Source organism: Sylvia atricapilla, chromosome 2, assembly GCF_009819655.1.
Source record: "Sylvia atricapilla isolate bSylAtr1 chromosome 2, bSylAtr1.pri, whole genome shotgun sequence".
In the NCBI taxonomy this organism is placed as follows: domain Eukaryota; kingdom Metazoa; phylum Chordata; class Aves; order Passeriformes; family Sylviidae; genus Sylvia; species Sylvia atricapilla.
The window spans coordinates 13,081,182-13,103,053 of NC_089141.1; the positions used below are offsets into that span (position 1 = coordinate 13,081,182).

The 21,872-nt window shown below is 41.7% G+C and overlaps 1 protein-coding gene across 1 annotated transcript in view; it reads right to left on the reverse strand.

The window, feature by feature from the left end:
- Nucleotides 1–19,554, reverse strand: part of POU2F1 (POU class 2 homeobox 1) — a 102,829-nt gene extending 83,275 nt beyond the window's left edge. Inside the window, exon 1 of the mRNA XM_066340848.1 lies at nt 19,473–19,554. Within this exon, the coding sequence (XP_066196945.1) occupies nt 19,473–19,536 (64 nt within the window). The 5' untranslated portion in view covers nt 19,537–19,554. The remainder of the gene's footprint in view (nt 1–19,472) is intronic.
- Nucleotides 19,555–21,872: the final 2,318 nt, after the last annotated feature.

Consider the following 21,872-nt stretch of genomic DNA (forward strand, 5'->3'; position numbering starts at 1 on the left):
GATAAGACTCCTCTAACAAGCAGAGCACATTCTTGCAGCATTAACTTCTCACTCAAGACTTCAGCAAGGAAGAAGGTGCCTTCAAATTAAAGCCCAGCTACTCAACTGAAATGTGATCCAACTGCCATCCTCTGAAAACCCAGGGAAGGGTTTTTGAAGAAACAGTTTTAAATATCAGACCACATCATTTTGCAGAAATGGCCTATGAAAATCTGTTCCTATTACAAATGCAAGTTCTGGCACTCAACTGCAGCTTTGCACTGTGCTGCCAGTTTACAGACACAACTTGTAATGCATTTACAGACTCTCTAGTCCTACAGAGACTTTCTGAAGGCAAAAAAAAAACTTCCTTGCTAGAACACTATAAACATAAAACAGCCTTTTATTACTGTAAACTTGGACTATCTTTTGAAATCAGTCATAGGAGTTTGTATGCCAAACATTTGTTTCTGCTCACTGGAAGCATCAACGCTACAATGCAGCCTGAATAACGCTTTTCCTCCCACACTTGAGTCTCTAACAGCACCAAATATCCTCATTTGACCAACCTGTGTCTGCAGAACTCGTGTGTGTCTAGAAATCACACCCCATTATTATGCAGCTTCCTGTCCCAATTCCCACTTCAAAATACTTCTTACTCAGTTATAGGTAAAATACTCATTCAGTGCTGCTGCTCAAAGTCATCAAAACCACTGGCTTTAGGAAGAAGCTAGTTAAATGAAAAATATCATCTGCCTCAACCACTCAACAACTCAACTGCATAAAAATCAAGAGCAGCCTAGCAGAAGTGTTACATCCCAGTACTGTCCAAGTGGACCCAAATAAAGCCTAGGAAGCCATTCCAAACAGGATACAAGCATCCTGTATCAAAGAAAAAAAAGCTCTTATGACCGCTGAGTAAGGTCAGAAGCCAGTCACTTCAGGTAGTACAGTATTGCATCTATGATGTTGCAAGCCCAGTTGGTGAAAGACTTCCTCATTTCTGTTTTGTGGTTTTGGGGAAAGGAAAGGAAAGAAAAAATTATTGACTCTCCTTGTAGAAACATCTTCACAGAAATAAAAAAACAAGAATCCACCCCAAAATATTCAAAATGTCATTTAAATGTGGTTAATCTCACCTCCATTGCCAAAAGAAAACAGAAATTGGAGCCTAGAAATACGTGTCCCAAGTTTTTTATTCACAAGATGGGGTGGAGTGCCCTTGTGCAGACACCACTCTGTCCTAAGCACCCTGAAACCATTTGGAAAGGCTTTATTTTTGCTTTCAATTTAATTTGGCTTTAGAAAGAAAAGAAAAGAAAAAAACCAAACAAATAAAAAACCAAAACAAAAACACTGAAATAAAAGAAAGAATTTCTCTTTTAAAGAGAATTTTTAATTTTAAAGATCATTAAAATTAATTGACCAAAAATAAGGTGAGACATGATGGAAAAAAAAACCAAAAAGAGCAGAACTGAACAGAATCAGAGATTTTGTCAACTGAACTAAGTCTGCGTCACAGAGGACAAACCTCAGAGGAAAGACATCAGAAGAGGAATTACATTTCTAGGATAAAGATGAGAGGTGAACATGAGAGAAAAATGAGAGAAAAACTGTGTAAGGTTGCACTTATCCAAGCAAAAAAAAAAAAAAAAAATCCACCTCTATTCTTTCCCTTCTGAAAGGCCATAAAGAATAATACTCCAGCTGTTAATTTTAAGATGGCTTTGCTTTCTTTTTTCTTTTTGGACCTTGAAAAGTGATTTCAAACCAGTTCTTACTGTTTCCTCCCCTCATTAGAAAATTCTGATCACATAACTAAAAGCACTGACACCTGGATGAACTGAACTGTTTGCCAGCGTTACAGCAGGAAAAAAAGAGGAGGAGAATTCATCAATTGCACTACTGAATATGAGTTCATTTACACAGAAAAAATGCGCATCTTATTGAATGAAAGCAATATGAAAGTAAAACGCCTCTGCAGTGGCACATCACACCAGTATTTAAACAGCTGAGTGTTCAGGAAAGCTTTTATAAATCTAAAAGGGAAATAAATCCAATGCAGCTTCTCAAGTAAAGGTTCTGGAAGAGGAAATATCAAACATCCACACCCTTCCTAAGAAATCTGTATGTCTTGTCCCCATCATAGACACTGCCCAGATTAAAATACAATCCCACCAACAGAGCACAACCAGTTGAGTTGCATAGTCTCTAGATTTGAATTTAATTCTAGGTCAAAGAACAGAACTATGATAATGTATGTGTGTTTAGTAAAACATGACGATAAATTCCTTTAGCTTGGAAGAGGGATGTCCCACATAAAATGCTCTGCATGCTCTCAAAACTAAAGTCGTCCCCAGAAATTCTACATGGAACCTTGTGATGCCCTCAGAGCCCAAAGAATGCTGCCATCTCTGCTGTAAGAGCTGTGAACAATGCTTTTATTAAGCTAACATCTCAATGAAACTCTCCTTCAGTCTGACTAGATACCAACTTTATTTATCATCAACTTTGTTTATTATCCTCATCCTATAATTAATTACGCCTACAATTAATGATAGTGCTCACAAACACTATGTGAAAGATACTGGTTATAGTAAATCTTTTTCTACCGAATCAATGCTGAGAAGCAGAAGCCAATGCAAACACCACAAATCTGGGGAGCCAGATGAAATGCCAATCTCTGCCTAAAATCTTGAGATTGCATGACTTGAACACTGCTCTTACTCCAACTGCTCTTTTTTAATTACAGGTACTCATAGATAACTGAATGACAAAAGAAGGAGTTCACTGATCCTAAGACTTCTCCTTCACAGTTTGTGACTTTTCTATCATTTACTCCAACAACACTTGGCATTTACAACCAGGCAAGTATCTCTATTCGCAACACCACAGATGCAGACATGAAGCTCACCCACAAAATGCATTATTTATAAAGAATATGCAGAGTATTCTTCTCCTACAGAGCTGTTCCCTTCCTCTTATATCTTTCTCCAAATAATTTCCAAAGGCTTATTCCTCTGCCTTTGTGCTTCCTCTCCCTTTCCCCCAAATCTTTCCTCCACCACTGCACTGCAGTAGAAGCAAGAATGTCTACATTTGGTAAGCAAGGAGTGAACCTTAAGTGACATAAAAAAGAAAAGTCTCTAAACAATACCACCTTTCCTGAGTCCCCAGTAACCAAAATTATCCAGAGGAACCAAAAGTAGAAACCAGACCAAAATCAGAAACAAGGCTAATCTTTGAAAGTTCATGAATACTTATTATGCAGGGTGATCTGGATACACAAGGAGAACTGTTTCATGCTATTTGATAGTAAAGACTAACTTCACCATCTGAATCACCAGCTACACTGACTGCAGAGGGAGCTTCAGTAGGCAAGACCCAGTAGGTTCAAATCAGATATGCACACATTCATGGAGCTCTCTAAAAAAACAACATACGTAATTAACTTGCCTTTTTTTAGTTATGTATACAGTCAACTTTAGCAAACTTTTTTGTTAACCATGCATATATTTTACATTTTAAATGTAATTTGTGTGCTAAAAGTTATTTCCCAAAACTTACATTTGTTTTAAAGAGAATTTCAGGACTCAGATATGTTCATCCTGACAATTTATATTTGAGTTGATGTCTGTAATTTAATGATTACTGTTAAGACATAATTCATTTTGTTATTGATTCATCTAACACCAATATAGCAAGCAAGAAGAAACAATAGTTGAGGTCACCATGAAGAAACCCTCATGCAGCACAGATACTGGCAGTTAATAGAGCACTGAAAAGTTTTGTGCTTAAGTACAACCAGGATATCACATCTGATGATTAAACTCAAAGAATGTCAGAGAACACTCTGGCAGTAATACATGAAACGAGGAAGCGTCAGTCAATTTTTGCTTTCACAACAAGAGGGGGGAAAAAAAAAAAAAAGGCATTTTTATTGTCATAGCACTTCCAGCAAGTTGATTTTAAAAAGGAGATTTCATGCCAAAGTCGGCTGTTTAATCAGATAAAGAAGGCTTTCCTATTTCCCATTGTATAGATCAAGTTGGCTACAGGAGCCACACAGAGCTTTGAGAAGCACATTTTTCCGTGAGAGCTGTATCGTTTGATCATAGCAAAGCACGGGGACTGCTGGGTAATCTGAATCAGAGCTGCAGCAAAAGGGAACCAGGCAGCCTGCTGAGGCCAAGATAACCATGCCACCCCCATCCCACAGCACGCCCCGTCACAGACCTGGCTGTGGGGGGGGAGCACCCACCTCCAGCTACAGATTTGTCATGGGGGTTTTCACGTTGCTCCCAATTAACGCAAATTTTTAATTCAAAGCTCACCTATAATAATTTTAACAAATGCATGCTAAGACCAGCCCCCCGTACTGATGAAGATTCTCCCAACTGCTTTCAAAACAATAAATTTCAAACTTGCTTTGAAGGTGATATGTAGAATTTTCTATATAAGTCTTTGCAAGAGATGTAGCAATTTATGAAGTCAATAAAACCCTTAAAAAACAGTTTTTGTTAGAAGACAGGACACATCTACTGCTGATGCTGTTCACAGCCTTCCCCAGGAGACTGCAAGCAGAAAAGGATTGGTGGGTTAGGTCACCTGATGGCCAGAAAGATGACAGATGAACCCATGGACAGGTGAATAGGTCACAGGGGACCCCTGAGCAGGACAAAGTTTAGAAGCTCAGCTTTTCACCAGATACTGGTCCTGAAACACCACTCTCGCACTTCCAGCCTCCTAACTTATCTACAGTAGCAAGCAGCCCTTCAAGTCTCTCCGGTGACTCATCTTTCACACTCAAATTCTGAACCAAATTTGGTTCTGGACTGTGAAGAAGGCACTGCAAGAAGATCCATCCAAGCATTTTAACTCTTTTTGCTGAAATCCTCTTGAAACCACTGAACTGGAAGAAAAGTCTTCAAAGCCACAACCAAGAAAGAGCCAAACTAAAAACATTAGAGACTGATTAAACACAAACTCAAGCCACTATCTGTCACTGTATCATGAAATGCAAGACAAATACTTTCCCAAATATTACCATTTTTCCACACACCACCAGTATTGGTAATAACTTTAAAGGTCGGTTTCAGCATCCCTGTATAAACAGAACATGTAAAATCCTGTAAAGTGAAATTGGAGCCAATGCTCTACATTCGGTTTATGTTGTATATTTAAGTAGAAGCAGAGCACTGACTGAGGCAATTGCAATTTGCTTATTTATTTTCCGAGTCCCAGTGGGCAAGATTATAACTGGTTCTCATAGAAGCATTTGGAGTGGAATAAAAGAAAGCACTGAAAGTTTACGTTGTTATATTTAATAATTCTAAAAGAAAATGGTGGGGTGGGTGTTTTCTTGTCATTCCCCATCACATCATCATCCCAGTCTCTTAAATGTTGAGTCTGAGAAAATGCAGCAGGCTCCTTTCTGCTCCATCTGGCTCCACAGGCCATGTGCCCATCCATTCACAAAACAGAACAAGGGACTCACACAGTAAACCTTGGTTTTCCTTTTTGCATTTCAAGTTTCCTTTCATTTTCACATACTGAAGCACTGTAGATGTGATCACTTTTCCCAAGTATTCCAAAAAACTTTTACACTTCCCTTCAAAGAAACCACCATTGCCAACAGTCCAGAGCTTTAAATTCCATATATACTCAGTCTGGTATTAACTGCCATAACATTATTTCTAAATGCAACATTCATTCATGCCGAGAACTGAATGATCTCATCTCCAGCTCATGACTAAAAAGTTCATTTTGAGTTAGCAATTTTTTCACACAGTTATGCCAGCTTGCCATTAAGAAAGCTGCTCTTCCTTCCAGCAGTTCAATCCTAGAATCCTAGACTAGCCCAGCTTGGAAGGAACCTCAAGAAATCACCTGGTCCAACCTTTTGTGGGAAGGAAAGCCTAGATAAGATTCTCTAGCTCCATGTCCAATCACATCTTGAAAACATACATCTTTAGAAAAGAAATTAACAGAAAGAATCAAGCGAAAATACCTAAATAACAAAGGGTTAGACAAAGGAGTCTAAAGACCCCAAACTTCAACAAATCAAATCATGGCACATTCTTTAAGTAAATAAACCCCTCCATAACAAAACAGTAATTTTGAAAAAGCATTCAGAGAATTTAACACAAGTTACCCCATCACCAACACATTTATGCTCATTAAAGAAAAGCTACTAAGGAACAAAAACCAGCAAATACTCAAGTACAAGACCCCAGCATTTAGGTGATGGGAACGACAGTACCTGCTAGACTACTTTGTAGTTTGTTCTGTCAGTAGCTCATTAACAAAAACATCTCAATCACATATTCTTAACTGCAGTTGCAGCGTGTCACAACTCAACTCCATGATATGTTTATCACAAATGACAGGCTACACAGGGTACTATTTCCCTTCTGCAGAAAAACAACGGCAACTTTGTTTTTCCCATTGTGTTTTTCATCTTCCCTGTGCGCTGTCCATGACACCCTCCCAGTGGAAGTCTCCTTCCTATTGGCTACTTTTCAAATCTCCATCCTTCCTCAAAGGAAGAAAAATGTGAAGAGGCCTTTTAATTCTAACTTTGCCAAACCAGCTTTATGCTCAGTATAATTTAACACAAATCAGCGCTACAGCAAGAAGTCATGGGAAGAAATCAGCACATCCCACATTTTCTCCTGTTACCAGAAAGGCTTTCCAGGACACTTAGAACATGGTTAGGCCACATCTATATGAAGAATCGATCTTTGCCAAACTAAGCCAAAGCTGAAGAACCTTTTACATACCAAGGGGAAAAAAAAAAAAAAAACCTATACAAAAAATATCCAGCATAGCACTATAACACACTCTGCATTATTCATTAATAATGTAAAATCAGACGGTCCAGAAGACTCAGGCAACCTCTGAGTTAAGCCAATAAGCCAGCTCTAAACAGTCATAGTTATGTCAACAAAAGAAATGCAGGCTAGTCAAACTCAAGTGTTTTTACTGGCATTTTTACTGGGGCTAAATTTGGAATTAGTATCATTTTCAGAAATAGGAAAAAATGCTAAATACTTCTGTGACTCTCAGAAAGCAACAGAGGCCAGAGCATGCACTCAACAGTTAGCTCTGCTACCTGTGAAATGGAGGTACACAACCTGGTGATAAATGGAAGCGCTCAGAAGGCTGAAAGCAGCTGACCATTTCCAAAAGCCGATGGGCAGGAAGTTTCCAGCTACAATTTGCTGGTCAACAAACCCATGAAAAGAGAACATTTCACCTGCTTCTATAGAACACAGGAATAAGAAAGGAAAGCCAGGATCGAACAAGTAATTCTGGCAGAAGAGACATAACAAAACACTGCTATGCTCACATTTTCAGTTTTAAAAATACTTTTCTCTCAGACAAAAACCACCACATTTGAGTGATTAAAAATGCATTCTCTTCTTCCTCCTATCAGCAAACTTTTGGGGATGAATCACATTATAATCAAGTCACACTATGACACATAGGTGCTTTTTGGTCTGCTAGAAAGATCTGAAGAAAACTGAGAATAGAGATAAAATACACTGCAGTGAAGTCACTGTACTGAATTCATGACATCATAATTGTTGCCATAGCAACTAGCTAGTATCAAGCACAGAATACTGCCTTCACTGCAGAATCAAGGAGCACCCGTGCTACCACAAAATAAATGTTCTTATTTGAACAACAATCCAGTCAACAACACAGGAAATAAAATATTACTGCAAGTGGACTGCTTTTTCTATACCTTGTTTTGTTCACCTGGTGTGAGACTTATTTAACATGGTGGCACATATAAAGAGGTCTGATATGCATGACAAAAATAGTGTAATTGAAAAAACTACGGTTTTCTTCCAGTGTTCCTCAATTTTTCCAGAGCAGCAGCTCTTCTTGTGTTTTCCTCTCCTATGCATACAACTGCAGTCATATACAACAAAACTCAGTTTAGACATGAAACAGGAGGAAAAAAGAACCAAAAATCCTCCAGTAAACAACATTTTCCATTTCTTATTTCAACAAGCTAGAAATGGTCAAACTGGAACTGTCACACAGCAGCAGACCTAACTGATAAAGAACATATTCCACGTTTGGAGCCCACGGTTCCTTTTGTTTAAGGAGTGCACCAACAGCGCCTTCGAACCCCAGTCACGGTTTTTCATGCACTGACTAAACACAGAGCTTCAAATCTGCAGGGCTCCCACAACAGCTTCCTTGTAAATAAAAACCTCAGCCCTTTTCCTCTATAGGAACAGTCCTATTTCGCATGAGGCAAAACTGCTATTTTCAGCTCCTCCCCATTCACAAATACAAAAGCTTCAAAAACTACAAAGAAGCAGTTGCCAGTTTATCAGATCACAATTATGTTTGCAAGTAGCACTTACACATAAAATGCACAAGTGCCCCATTTGATGTTGCAAGCTGAAATATCTGTGAATAAATCAGTATTTAAAAGGCACATGAAGGAAAGCACATCTGAAAATTAACTTCTTCAATTAACTTGCTGAATACAAAAGTCGAGAGCTGCAAGTCAGTAATAGCAGATAGTGTTTCACACTTTACCCTTATGGCTGATTAGCCACAAAGAAATTATTTCAAAACAAATTTTAACAAACAGCCCATGCTATATAGTAAAGTATACTTATTTGCTACCTCAGTGGTTCTTAAAGAGCCATCTATAAATTATTGCTGGACCAAAGAATACTTACACATAACTACATGTAATTAGTCAGTGTGTCTAAACAGTTTCAGTACACACTGATGGGATTTTCTCAGCTTCTAAGAAAACAAAACTGCCCTAGTTACCAATTAACAGCACATTTCCACATTGGCTCCGTGCCTTTGCAGCACACTTTCTCTACTGATATCAGGAAACTGATGACACCGAAAGGAAAGGCCAGAAGTACTGTAGTAACCTGCTCTCTCCAGCCTCTTTATAAAGACTGTCTCAACAAATGAGCACTGGACAAAGAGAATACAAACAATAAAATCAGGAGTTTCAGATACTGAGACAGCTGTAGTAGACAGCTGTATCCCATACGCTTCTGTCCTCAGTGTTCTCTTAATATTACTTCACACAATCAAGAATGATTACTACAACTTGAGTGATGACATCACAAAAATCCCAAGTTTAACTCATGTTCCACAATATGAAGAGTGTACTTGGGAAATTATTACATTTGACAACACACTCTACGACAATCATGGAGTGTGCCAATGTACTCCCTCTCACAGAAATGTAAGGAAATGAACAGTCTTTCACAGGTTTTTAAAAGTCTTAGGAACAGATGTTGCCTTTGGTAAATACAACTGTGATTCCAATCATACACCCTAATACACCAAATACAGTTAAAACAAGTGCCACAATTGCAGAAAACTAAGGAAGCTGATAAAGCCTCAAGCAAGGTACATCACAAATTCAGAATCCTCTTCTTTGCAACTGAGTATAAATTGAAAGTGTCCATACTATACAATTCACAAACCCATCTGTGATATAAACACAGGACAAATGGCAATGACATTGTCTTCCTCATTAGTACGCACTGCATTTCCAGCTCTTACACAACATGAAATCACCGCTTAATAAGTAATAAATAAACCCCACCATGTCTGCAACTGATTTTGCTGTTTGAAAGATTGACAGATTAATTGATCCCTTAAGCAACTAATGTGCCTTTTCTGAGTGCACACAGAAAATTATGGATTATCTCAAGACTTTACAAAGTTTTTCATATGACTTTAAAATGAACTTTTTAAATTAGGTCTTCCCCAAAAGTCCTTCTGTTAAGTCTAACTTTTATGTTAATACTATATAGGGGAATGCAAAGATGTAGGTGCTGGCCCACCTCTGCACGTGGTATTTTTTTCTTGTATTATTCATGTACCACTATTATAACAAAAGCAACACCTAAAAATGTTCTGCTAGGATCTGTGGAGATGATCAAACCACTTGCAAACCTAACCAGAGACACCGCAACACAAAGAAACACTACCTGTCCCTCTTCACTCCCCCCACAAATCAAGTTGAGAAAGGCTAGGGGATTTAAGATGCCAAACAACTATTGCAACTCCTTTATTCAAACTTCCACAGAGCAAATTCTTTCCATTATTGGTAGTCCATCGTCTACAATTACAGGAAACTGGAGTGTAAAAGCACTCAAATACAATGCTATATCCACTAAATTCGCTGTTAGTTTAGAAACAGTTATGTTTACTCTAGATACCATTCAAATGTGTTACATCATCTGCCTGGATCCATTTTCAATTTTAACTGTGTTGAGAATGATATTAATGAAATAGTTAGAAAAAAACTATCTCCCAGAGTAATGACTAAAGGAATAGTCTGCAAATAAAAATAATTCAAAATCTACAGACTTCTGCAGTCTCTGTCTGTAGGATAATTCTCATACTCAAGACCGTCTACCTGTCTTAAGGAGTTGAGAATCTGCTCAGTTGTGGATCTCTTACCTGAAGTAGTAACAGAGGCACTGAATTTTTAATACCCACTCTCTTATATGCACAAACTTTGAGAGGAAAAGGAGCTGCCAGCTCTCCAACTCCCTGGTAGGAAATCAAAAATTATTAGGAGCAACCTCACAGTTGTTTCCTACAGCTGAAAATGTGCAAAGAAGACAAGGAACATCATCTCACTTAAACTCTTTTATGGTGGTCCTGAACACTTCAGAAAAGGAGTCAGGTACAAAACTTAGGATGCACTGAGAAATAAATATGAAGGTATTTTCTTTTTTGTTTGGAAGAGAACTAAAATCACCGTCCTGGCTCTGACCAGAGATCTATCTACCTGACTCTCCTCCAACAACAGGCAACAATGAAAGAGTATAAAAACAGGACAAGCACAAGGATAGTTCCTTTGATTGCATTCCCAAATGCCAAGTTGCAGCCCAGCACATGACTGAGACACAGGTAAAGAACAACATGCTCAGCCCCTCTTTGTACCTCCTTGCACAAACAGAAAAAAGGGTAAACAGACACATGAAAAATTTCTGCAAGTTTAGGAGACTCGCTTCTTTGCAAAACTCAGGAAAACCAAACTGGAAAACAATCAAGTTTCTAGTTCACACTCTTTCACCTGACGTGCTCTAACACAAGAACTTTTACTAGAAGCCTGTCTTACAATCATGGCTGCTTGGCATGCAGCAGTGCAGCCTGGCAGCCGATGTATTTTCTTCCATACCTCGGCATACCCATCGTAACCAAAGCAAAGCCATCCCGGCAGGAAAACAGGAGCTGAAGTAAGGTTAGTGATGAAAAGTTTCAAGCTGGCATGTGTGATATACTGTAACTGATTTGAAGTCAGACACTATTAAACCTCAGACTAAATACACAGAAGTTCTCCACTGTTTCAAAAGATACTCCTAAACTCCCTAGTTTAGCTAACTTTGCTGCCATAAGCTGTTTAAAATATCTGTAATGGGACTGAAAGGGAACAGCAGGTAAAGATGTTCTTATTATAAAGTCCACCTAAGGGAAATTACTTGTAAGTTGCATGCTTCACTTGGGATACTGGAAACACCGCCATTTAAATTGTGTAGTTCAGACGAACATAAATTCATTAAAAACAGGAAAGTATCATTGCAAAGTCAGTAACACCAGAAAAGGGCCACATATTTCCAACACTGCCAACAGATACCCTCATTCAGAAACAAATGTTACAAGTGGAAAGCTACTGTTCACTCTGCCCTCCTACCTGCCCTCTCCTCATACAATCCCAACACATTTCTGCAAGAAGCCAGGACAAAGTTTTACAGTCTCTGTCGAAAAAGACAACAGTCCACAGAGTCATAGCCAAATACATACCATGCTTATGTTCCTTTTTATTTTGGGCAGCAGCCCACCCTTCAATTCGATTAAGTGTAACATGAACTGTACCCTCAGGTGTGATGACAAAGCAATTCCAAGGATCCCTCATAGGTTTCAATCTGAATAATCTGGGCTACTTTAGGCAATTCAGATCACAGCCTTTAATAGCTCAGCTGATTTTAAATTAAATGGATTTAAAAGTACCCCAATGGAAATAGCCACTAACAGGTGCAGAGGAACAGGAACACCAACAATCAGAAACAGCAAGGTCTTCTACTACTACATTCTGAGCTAGAAGAAGCTGTCCCCAGCCCAAGCTTTCTGTTATTTTTCCCAAAGCATATGTGCATGCAGGTGTGTGTACATGCATCGGAGGATGGGGTGGGAAATGCTCCCAGAGGAGCTGGTAGGGAGGGGAGGCAGCATTTACTGTCATATCTATCCCTCTGCAGCCTTAGAAAAATTCAAGTATCTATTTAAACTTATATTTGAAAATTCAAATAAAAGCAATAACCTACTAAAGATCAGCAGGTAAGAGAAAAAAAAAATATGAATACTTAGAAATGAATCTTTGCCAACAGAATTCCTGAAAGAAACTTAAATCTCATTTCCCATTCAGTAGACTGTATTAACTAATAATGTAGAAACGAATGATTCAAACATGTGAATCATTTCTACCTGTATTCACTGTACACTCCTCTCCCTCTGCTGCAGCCAAGTAGTATAAAGCCACAACTTCACACTGGTATGGTCAGGCACAAATTACTAAGTCACATGGTATTTTTCAAATAAAACTGAATCATCGAAAGGACAAAGAGAACAAACAGCGAAGGAGCTCACTGCAAAAAAGATGGTGACTTCCTAGCAGCTCTCAAAGAAAAGGAGGAGGAAAAAGATGCAAGCTACACCTCCAGCTTGATTCAACAGGTTTTTCTACACTTATTTTTAAGTCTTCAACTGTATTTACTAATTTAGTAACTCAGATGTTCATATCTTCCTTTTCCAAAGCTTCATGCCCTGTCATACGGTGTCAAACATGCTATATATGCTACTTCATCTCTATACAGCCAAATCAGATTTCTGGGAAGAAAAAAAATAAAAGGAATGATGAGCAAAAGGTTTCTTGTCACAATATTACAATTTATAGAAAAGATAAATCTGCCTCAGAGTGATCATATTAAATGGCTGAAGCACTTACGCTTGGGTTTGGTGGGGGGCTTTGTAAGGTTGCTTTACAACCTTTATAAGGATGTCAGACCAAAATTTAGCAGAAGTAATGGTGTCTGTAATTTCCCAAGTACTTTTGTCAATATGTCCTTTAAAACCACAGTCCTTCCTAGAGACACGTCTCACTACAAGCAGCACTAAAATAACGGAAACCACTTAATGGTCTCATCCACTATTTTTACTGGAGTTTCTGTCCCTGCTACCATTAATGTAATCATACCTATGGCACTACAAACCACACCAAATTTTCAGCATCTATTGGCTTCCAAGCTACTATCCTACTTAGGTGCAGTTTCATCTCTGGCATCCAGGACCTATGCACAGCCTACTGCTAAAAGATAAGGTCCAGCATAGTGCCCACAGCGGTATGCTCCCTTTGGCCAGTACCATTCTAAATCAAGTTCAGCTCATCAACTCAAAGAACTATGGTTTCTATCAATCTAAAAGCAAAGCTATAAAACTAAGCTAACCAGAATACTAGTGCTTTTGAAAAAGGGAAGCTTCCTTTCCCTTCCTTCTTTCCCTTTCCTCCACTTTCACTCAGTGGTTCTTGCTACCCCCTTGCTTGCACTCGAAGTTCTTTGTGGAGCCAATTTCATAAACCAAAGAGATAAAATGATCTGGAGCTAGTTTTCCGCCAGGTTAGCAAGTTAACCTGGAGCATCCTGGAATCCAGTTAAGTCCTAGGACAGCTAAGTGGTAGGATCCCATGGCTGAGAGCATGAGTCCACAGAGCATTTATGCCAATAGGAAAGCCTTTAGAGAGAATGAAATTATGAGAAGACTTGGGTCAACATGTGTGCTTCTTGTTCCCATCCTTGATTGGTACTGTTATTTGTCTAATCTCACTGTAAGCCAGTTCAAAGAGCTAAACCAACAAAAAACCCATTCATTATTTTTGGCAAGGCTTGTTTTCTGCCAATTTAATTCCCTGAACTAGCTCAGCAAAGGAATCCAGCAATCATCTGCACCAGTGCAGGGAAGGAGGCAGGAACACACAGGGAGATGAGGAGAGGCTGGGGCTGATTTAAGCTGTCACTGAACCGCATACCCTGGAGCAGATCTGCATCACACCATAGTTAGAACTGACAGTAATCTGTGCCTGTACAACGGGAGGCCTTCATCACTGACGGGAGTGTGCCAACAGTGCCAGCACTGAAACGTCCTCGGCAAAGTTCAGCCTGGGCACCAGCCTGCACGACTGCATGTAAAAGCAAAAGAATCACAGCTCTCTTACCCTCAGAGACACTAGAAAACATTAGCTAATTTTTCCCCCAGTAACACTCCTGTGAAAATGTGCTCTATAATTCCCATTACACAGATTTAGCCCAGAACAGCAAAGCAAGCAAAACTGGTGACAAACTCAGGATTGGAACCCAGTAAATCCTCTACACCAAACAACACTTCATCACTCAACTGTGTTATTAAACTCTAAATTAATTCAATTAGTTCATAGCAGTCTATAAAAGCTTCTTTTGCAAAGACTTTCTAATGCACTATAAAGCTCACATATATAATACAGTTAACAAATGTGGATATTTCCTAGATAGTTGTGAAATAAGAAACTGGAGAAAGGAATAATACCGAGATCTTAAGTAATTATTTCCTTTTCTGTAGAGAAAAATAAGTGCACATGAAGCAGCATGAGGGCCTATTCACACAATTCAAGAAATTTAATGCAAAGAGCTACAGAAAGGAAAATACATCTACGGATTCTTTTTCCCTCAGATTAGCATTGTAAAATCGTTTCATGTGAAATGCCAGCAATTATTTAATACACCCTAAGCGAGACCAGTATCTTCCCTTTAAATTTATCTCCTACACTTAGCCCAACAATTCCCACACTTAACTTGCTCTGTGTAACAATGAAGCACATTTGGAAAAGGGGGGTTGTGTTAACACAGAAGCAAATCTCCGCAGTAGTGAACAGCCAGCACTGTAAGTCTATCCAACAACACGAGACAGTCTTTCATTCACATTCCAGCTTAAGCACAGCCAAGCACATCACATTTGGGACCCTCAAGTCATACTTAATTTTGTTCAACACCTTCTTTTGACAACAGCTTTGTCACCAAGACTCAAAATATGTATGTCAAAAAAGACAGTCATTTGCCAGGACTGTCACCGATTCTCTCAAGATAAAAATAATAAAGCTGTAAGTGCAAGGAGCAGAGGCTGCCTAATTGTCAGCTGTATAAAACAGAAGTATCAAGATTATTGTCCTGAGGGCAACAAGAGTTTAAGAGGAATAGAAAATGACACTGCAACCTGTTTTGAAATCTTGAACTCCACAGGAGTCAAAATTTAAGGAAAGCAAATGAAAACTTAGTGCATGCTGCAAAAAACTACTGCTAATTTGCCGGAGAACCAGGAGAGTAAACAAACCTGCCTAAGAGGGACTTGCACCCTCTTTAACAGAAAGAAACTGGATGACAGATCAACCCCACCAAAACACCCTGGGCAGCATGGACAAAACATTTACTAGACAACTAGAGAACTCTGCATCCCAAAGCATCTGGGATATAAAGAAAACAGCAAAAGTGTGCTACTCTAAATGTGGAATTTACCACTTGAAATCTGAAAACTATTATTTCAGTGCTTATGGTATTCCAAATTTCATTTTTCTGGGCAATAAATTATTATGATCAAGCCACAGTAGGAACAGCACTTCTTCACACACAAGGGACTCCCAGCATAGAGTGTGCTGGTGCTTCCTTGGGCTGAACAGGCAGACCAAGGCGAAGGTAACCTCACCGATCCCGTCAAACGAGGCACCTCCAGACATCGCCACTGCCGCTCGCCAAGACAAGCATTCACAAGGTATTCACATCCAGCATCAGGGAGCCAGTATTAACATTTAATGCTTGAATTAGGGCTGCAGGCTAATCTTGGAGAAATTGATAGTGACAGCAAACCTGAGATTTTTTTTCCCTATTTAAATAACAGGGTGGGCAGCTTAGATTTTTCCCCCTTCCTTCTGGGAAGCGAGAGGGAAGCTCTAGCTTCTCCAGTTCTAAAACCATCCTGGCACACACCTTCCCAATTCTGCCTCACATGCAGCAGCATGGCCTGTTTTCCAACCAGCTGTCAGACTGCTAAGTTTTGGTCAGTTTTGAAAACGAGAAGAAAAAAAAGAGAAAAGATAAAAAAATGCAGCATCACCTTAATAACCGAACAGATGTAATCAGGCAGTGGAACTATTTCACAGGAGGACACTTCCTTCTGTCTCTAATAAACTAAAAGCTGAAAAGACAGCCAAAATAGAGTATATTCTCCTGATAGGAATTAGGAAGCACTTTAACAGTAGCACAATCCTCCATTCTCATCACAGCCAGATAGACAATAGAGATGAAAGTTTCTTTTACTTTCTGACACGACATACACAAAGATGGTCCAAGGAGCAGCTTAAAATCTTGACACCTACCTGTGACAAACTAACACAGAAGTCTGAGACTCAGACACACACTTGAGACTGAGCAGTAATACAGTAGTCTGGGCACCCTCAGACGAGTGAAGGTGATGCCAAGGTTTGGGAAAAGGTGGATTCCGCTAACATGTTTCTATCCCTAGACATATTCGAGTAACATTTTACGCTGCAGCACAGGCACACACGAACATGTTTGAGAGAAGCACATCTGTATTTTGGCGTGTAAATACCTGAATTCAGCATCACAAACCCCAGCTCAGCCATAAGACTGCACAAGGCCACTGTCCAGTATTCCATTCCATAAAAATTACTAAAACGCCCGTGACAAAGAAATTTTGTTCACAAGATGCAATGTACATTTTTATCATGCTGGATAAAATATCTACAGTCTCAGCAGTGGTTAAATTGCTGCTATAAAGGAAATTGTCCTCAGATAAATGGTTTCCCTATGAGAAGGTTTCAGTGCTACACCTCACCCCAGGTCAATAAATCAAATTAACTGCACCTTGTCCTCTGGCCAATGACATCATCGGCTTGACCACATCTTGTGAAGCGAGTGCAAAAACATATGCTATTTAAGGCATGAAATCATATTACTGCTTTTTGTCCAGCCAGCCTTGTGCTGTTGGTCTGCGAAACAGTCAGTCACCTGAACAGTCTCATTACAGCTCCTACAGCTTTTTTTTTTTTTTCCTTCTTGTATTCAAGGCCTGTCTTTGCCGAGGGTGAAGAAAAAAGGATAAATAATCTGAGTCGTTATTTTTTAAATCAAAATGCTTTTCATTAGCTGCAGTGCAGTATTTTGTGACAAATTAAATTTAGAACCAAACTACGAAATACGCCATCTGCACTTGCACGTGAACGCTCTTCCTAGTAGTGTTTCAAAGATGTTTACATGCTAATCTGGCACTGCTACTCTGAAGTACCCTGCTGTTCGGTCCTTTTTCTCCACAGGGTGAAAACAATGGTCACTAATGAAAACCTACACAGTTTTATTTGAAACCCATCCCTGCATAAATATTTTCTATTTTAAATTACCGCTACCCCCTAATCAAGTAGCCCATTTGTTTTATTTCTAAGTAGACTAATATCTGGTTTAAAACTGAATTACTCCAGACAATTTAAGAGGATTAATTTCAATTTTCACTTGGCGTGCTTATGACACAATCACAGAAAACTTATCTTCCTTTCTAGACCCTGTACTGCCTAGTGGTATCTTCTGTCTTGAAAGCCAAATCTAAATGAAAGAGAGAGGGGGAAAAAAAAACCCACCCTCAACCCAGAACAGTCAAAGATACAAGCAGTGACAAAAGCATCTGACACACTGCACTGCTAAACCTCATCCACATTAAGCAAAAAGAAGGTGAATAAGATTATCTTCAATGCATTCAATTCTGTTTGTGTTCAGAGGGAGGAGGAAAGCTGTTTAGATTTTGAGTGTGTCTTCTATAGCTCTCTCAGTGCCAGGAAACGTAAATTAGAAGCAACTCTCCTTTAAGGAAAAGAATCAAGGACAAAGGGACCAAAAATGCCCAAGCCTCTGAAAAGCAGATATGAAAGGAACAGCTTTACAGTCTTGAGTTGCTATAAATTAAAAATAAGCTCCTTATTTAAAAGACATGAGTGTTTGAGAATCTATGAGCAGATCTGATGCTGCTCAAGCCCCAGGAGGGTTTTGTTTTTGCTGGCAGGGGTGGAGTGGAGATGGGGGGGTCATTTTGGTTATTAGTAAATAAATCAAGCAGCAGAGTGAGGCCTAGGCGCTTGCCAGAGGAGCCGGGGCCTGGCTCTCCCCCTCCTCTCCTCACACAGCCTGGGTTTGATCTCGGGGCCCTGTGGGTTTGCCAAGAAAATTTAAAAAAAAAAAAGCTAGAGAGCGAGAAAGAAGAATCATATTGAACCACAAAAGCACATGGGGCGAATGTAAAATATAAACACGGCGTTGGGCTCTGAGTGGCTGTTATTAAAGGTCTGAATTACTAAACATGAGAGGCGGGGAAAGCCGGGCGGCCATTTCAATAATATAAACCTCCCCGAATTAGACATTATTCAAATGAGAAGGAGAGAAGGAAGAGAGGGAGAGCGCGGGGGAGAGGGACGGGACCGGCACGGCCGTGCCCTGGGGCAAAGGGGGAGCGGGGCAAACGCCGCCGGGGCAGATCCGGCCCTCGGGGCTGCGGACCCTCGGGGCTGGGGGGCAAACCCGGCCCTCGGGGGTCCCTCTCCCGCCGGAGAAAGGCACGGGGGGCTCTGCCCGTGCACCCCGCCGTCCCCCCCCACCGAACCCGCCCCTTGCGAGGGGAGGGGGGAGCTTGAAATGAAAAAGCCAAACCACGCTCTCCTCCTGCCCCCCTCCCCACGCTGCAAGGCCCAAGCTCTGGGGAAATAAACCCCGGCTGGGGGGTGGTTCGGGCGAAGGGGGGCAACGAGGGGAGCGATGAGGAAATCGAGTCTATCTGCCTCTCCGGGCCCCAGCCAGGGGCCGGCACCCCCGGCCCCCTCCGCCCCACCGCCGGGGGGACCCTGCCCCACTCCGGCGACCCGCCGGGATCGTTCCTCCAGCATCCCTCCCTTCCCCCCCCCCCCTCCATGAATATGTAAAGCGGGTTTATTGTGGGCGTGCGGGCCGGGTGGCGGCCAAGCCACCCCCGAACGCTTTTGGGTGCGGGGCTGCCTCCCCCCTCCCTCCCGGCGTGTGTGTCCCCCCTCTCTCCCGCCCCGACCCCTCCGCCTCGCCGCGCCGCCGCCGCCCATCGCCCCCATGGCCGGTGCCCCGGCGTGCGGGCTCCGTGTGCGGGAGGGACGGTGTGTGTGTGCGTGTGTGTGTCTCCCCAGCGCGGGGAGGCTGCTCTGCTTCTCCTTCTCCTTCCCCCCCCCGCTCCCTCCTGTGCCGTTAATTATAATAATCCTGAGTACTAATAAATTATGCTAAGCGGGGCCGGGCGGGCGGGCGGGGGGGGGGGGTGCGCCCCGCGCGCGCGAGTATGAATATGAATATGTAAAACGCAGTAATGATTACCTGCCGCCGCCGCCACCGCCGCCGCCGAACTCTCATCTTGACTCGCTGCTCCTCCGTCCGCCATTTTGAATATTTTAACCAAAAATCGGCCGCGCGATAAACCCTCCCCCCTCCCCTTCCCCTCCCTCTCTCCTCCCTCCCTGCCCGCGCCGCCGCCGCCGCTCCGCGCATGCGCGCCGAGCTCTGCGCTCCCCCCTCCCCTCCCTTCTCCTCGGCCGCTTTCCCGGCGAGGGCGCGGAGCGGCGCCGCGCATGCGCAGCGCGGCCAGACCGGCTCGCTCCCCCCCCCCCACCGGCGGGCGATGGGAGGAGGCGCGTGCGCACTGAGGCGCCCCCCGCGCGCCCCCTCAGGGCACGGCGCGGTCCGACCCCCCCGCAAAGGTCCTCCCCGTAGTCATTGGGGCTTTTTTTGTGGTTGTAAAATCTAGGTAATTTACAGGGGACAAATTGAATGTTTTGGGGTAAAATCTGAGATAATCTGTAGGGCAGAGAACGGACCTGTTGGGGTAAAAACAAGGTTATCAGTAGTGGGCAGGAAGGAAACGTTTTGGTGGTAAAACTTGAGGGGAGAGAATGAACATTGAGGTAAAATTGAGGTAACCATGAGTGGACAGGAAGAGGGAATTTTGGGGGTAAAATCTGAGTTAATCTATAGGGGAGAGAAGTATCATACTGAGGTAAAACCAAAGCTGTCTATCAATAGTGGGTGGGAAGGGAAAATTGTCGGGCTAAAATTTGTAGATTATAACTAGTGACAGGGAAAAATCTAGGGGGAAACCTTGAGGTCATCTGTAAGGGAAAAGAAGGATTTTGCAAGAAAACTCTGATTGAATCTTTAAGGCCAGAATGAACAATTTGGGGATAAGGTAAATGTAGGCATTGGATTTTCATGCCAGTACAATCTAGGTAATTACCAGGAACAAAATTCACATTTTGAGGGTAAAATCTGAGGTAATCTGTAAGGGAGAGAAGGAAGATTTTGAGGTAAACTGAGGTAATCTGTAGTGGACAGGTAGATATTTTGGGGGTAAAGCTTGACATAATCTGTGGGGGACTGTCAGGAGCCGCCCGGTGAAGGGTGAGCGGTGGGGTGGAAATACCTGTGTGGACTGCACCTGCACCGGGTACTGCCCGAGCCCTGGGCAGGGCTAAGCCCCTGTGAATAAAGAGGAATTGCATCCAGGGAAAATGGAATCGCAGAACCTGAGCTTCCCAGGGAGGAGGGTGCCTGAGCGAGGGTCTGGTTTTCCTCCAGAAAAGAGCGATTGCACGGGAGCGATCCTTCTCTGTTCAAAAAACCCCACCCCAACGTTCCCTCGTTCTGGGCAACTCAATGCTCCTGGGGTGCTTTTCTTAAATACTTTATCCTCTTACACTTCCCGCGTCAAATTGTCCTGGAAGGGGAGTCAGGTTTCATGCCTCCCTCGTTAAAGGGGAGTAAATATGAGACCAGAGGGAGCAACAAATAAAATTAGCTTTAGATTCAAAGCTTCCAGATCAGGATGAACAATAAGCCAGAGTGGAAAAACTTTGTTAATTCTTGACAGATTTGGCAGAGTAAAAATAAAACTTACTCACATTCTTAAAATTGCATAAATACACGTTATCCCTGAGCTTTGTAATGTACTTCCAGAAAAAGAAGAAAGGGAGGCTGGTATAGAATGGCATTCATTAAAGACTCAGTCTTAACGTTTTCCAAGAGTCATTAACTCAGCTGGGTCAGAGTCCAAGCTGGATTTTCTTCTGGGGTGCAAAACATTGCGGAGTAAGAGGAACTGTCAGGGATCTGTTCTTGCATGCTGTTGCTGAAGAAATTAGGAGTCGTATCAGAGACAGCCACTAGATTTTTTTTTTTCCATTGGTAGGAGAGAGCCAAAATGGAAAGGCTGAACGAGGAAGACAGCAGGGTGTATCTCCAAGGGGTGAATCAGAAAGGTAATTTTGTCATTTTTATTTAAAAATAAGGTCCCCTGGTAATGGGATTTTTTTTTTCCTTGACGTCCTATAAAATAACCTCTTGTTATTGCAGAAAACACTAGCAGCAATGGACTGCACTGTGAAAGAGCAAAAACCTGCCCCTAACACCAGTTCTACTCATGCACATTCATTTGCTGACACCCTAAACCAGCAATTAAGCACTTTGTCTCCTGAAGATCTGTGTTGCACTCACGGGAGCGAACATGTAAACAAAGGCATATTGTCGTGCTCCTCTTCAGCTCAGCCATGATCCTCGCGGGCCAGTTAATCCAGTTTTATGGCCAGGTTATACCAGCACTGCAGCACGCAGGGGCTGCACCAGGACAGATAAAGGTGTAGAGAAAGGGCTGCCTAGATTAAGACTCTGCACAGCTCTAATCCTGCCTACGCTGAATATTCTCTCCCGTATCTCCCTATCTCACCC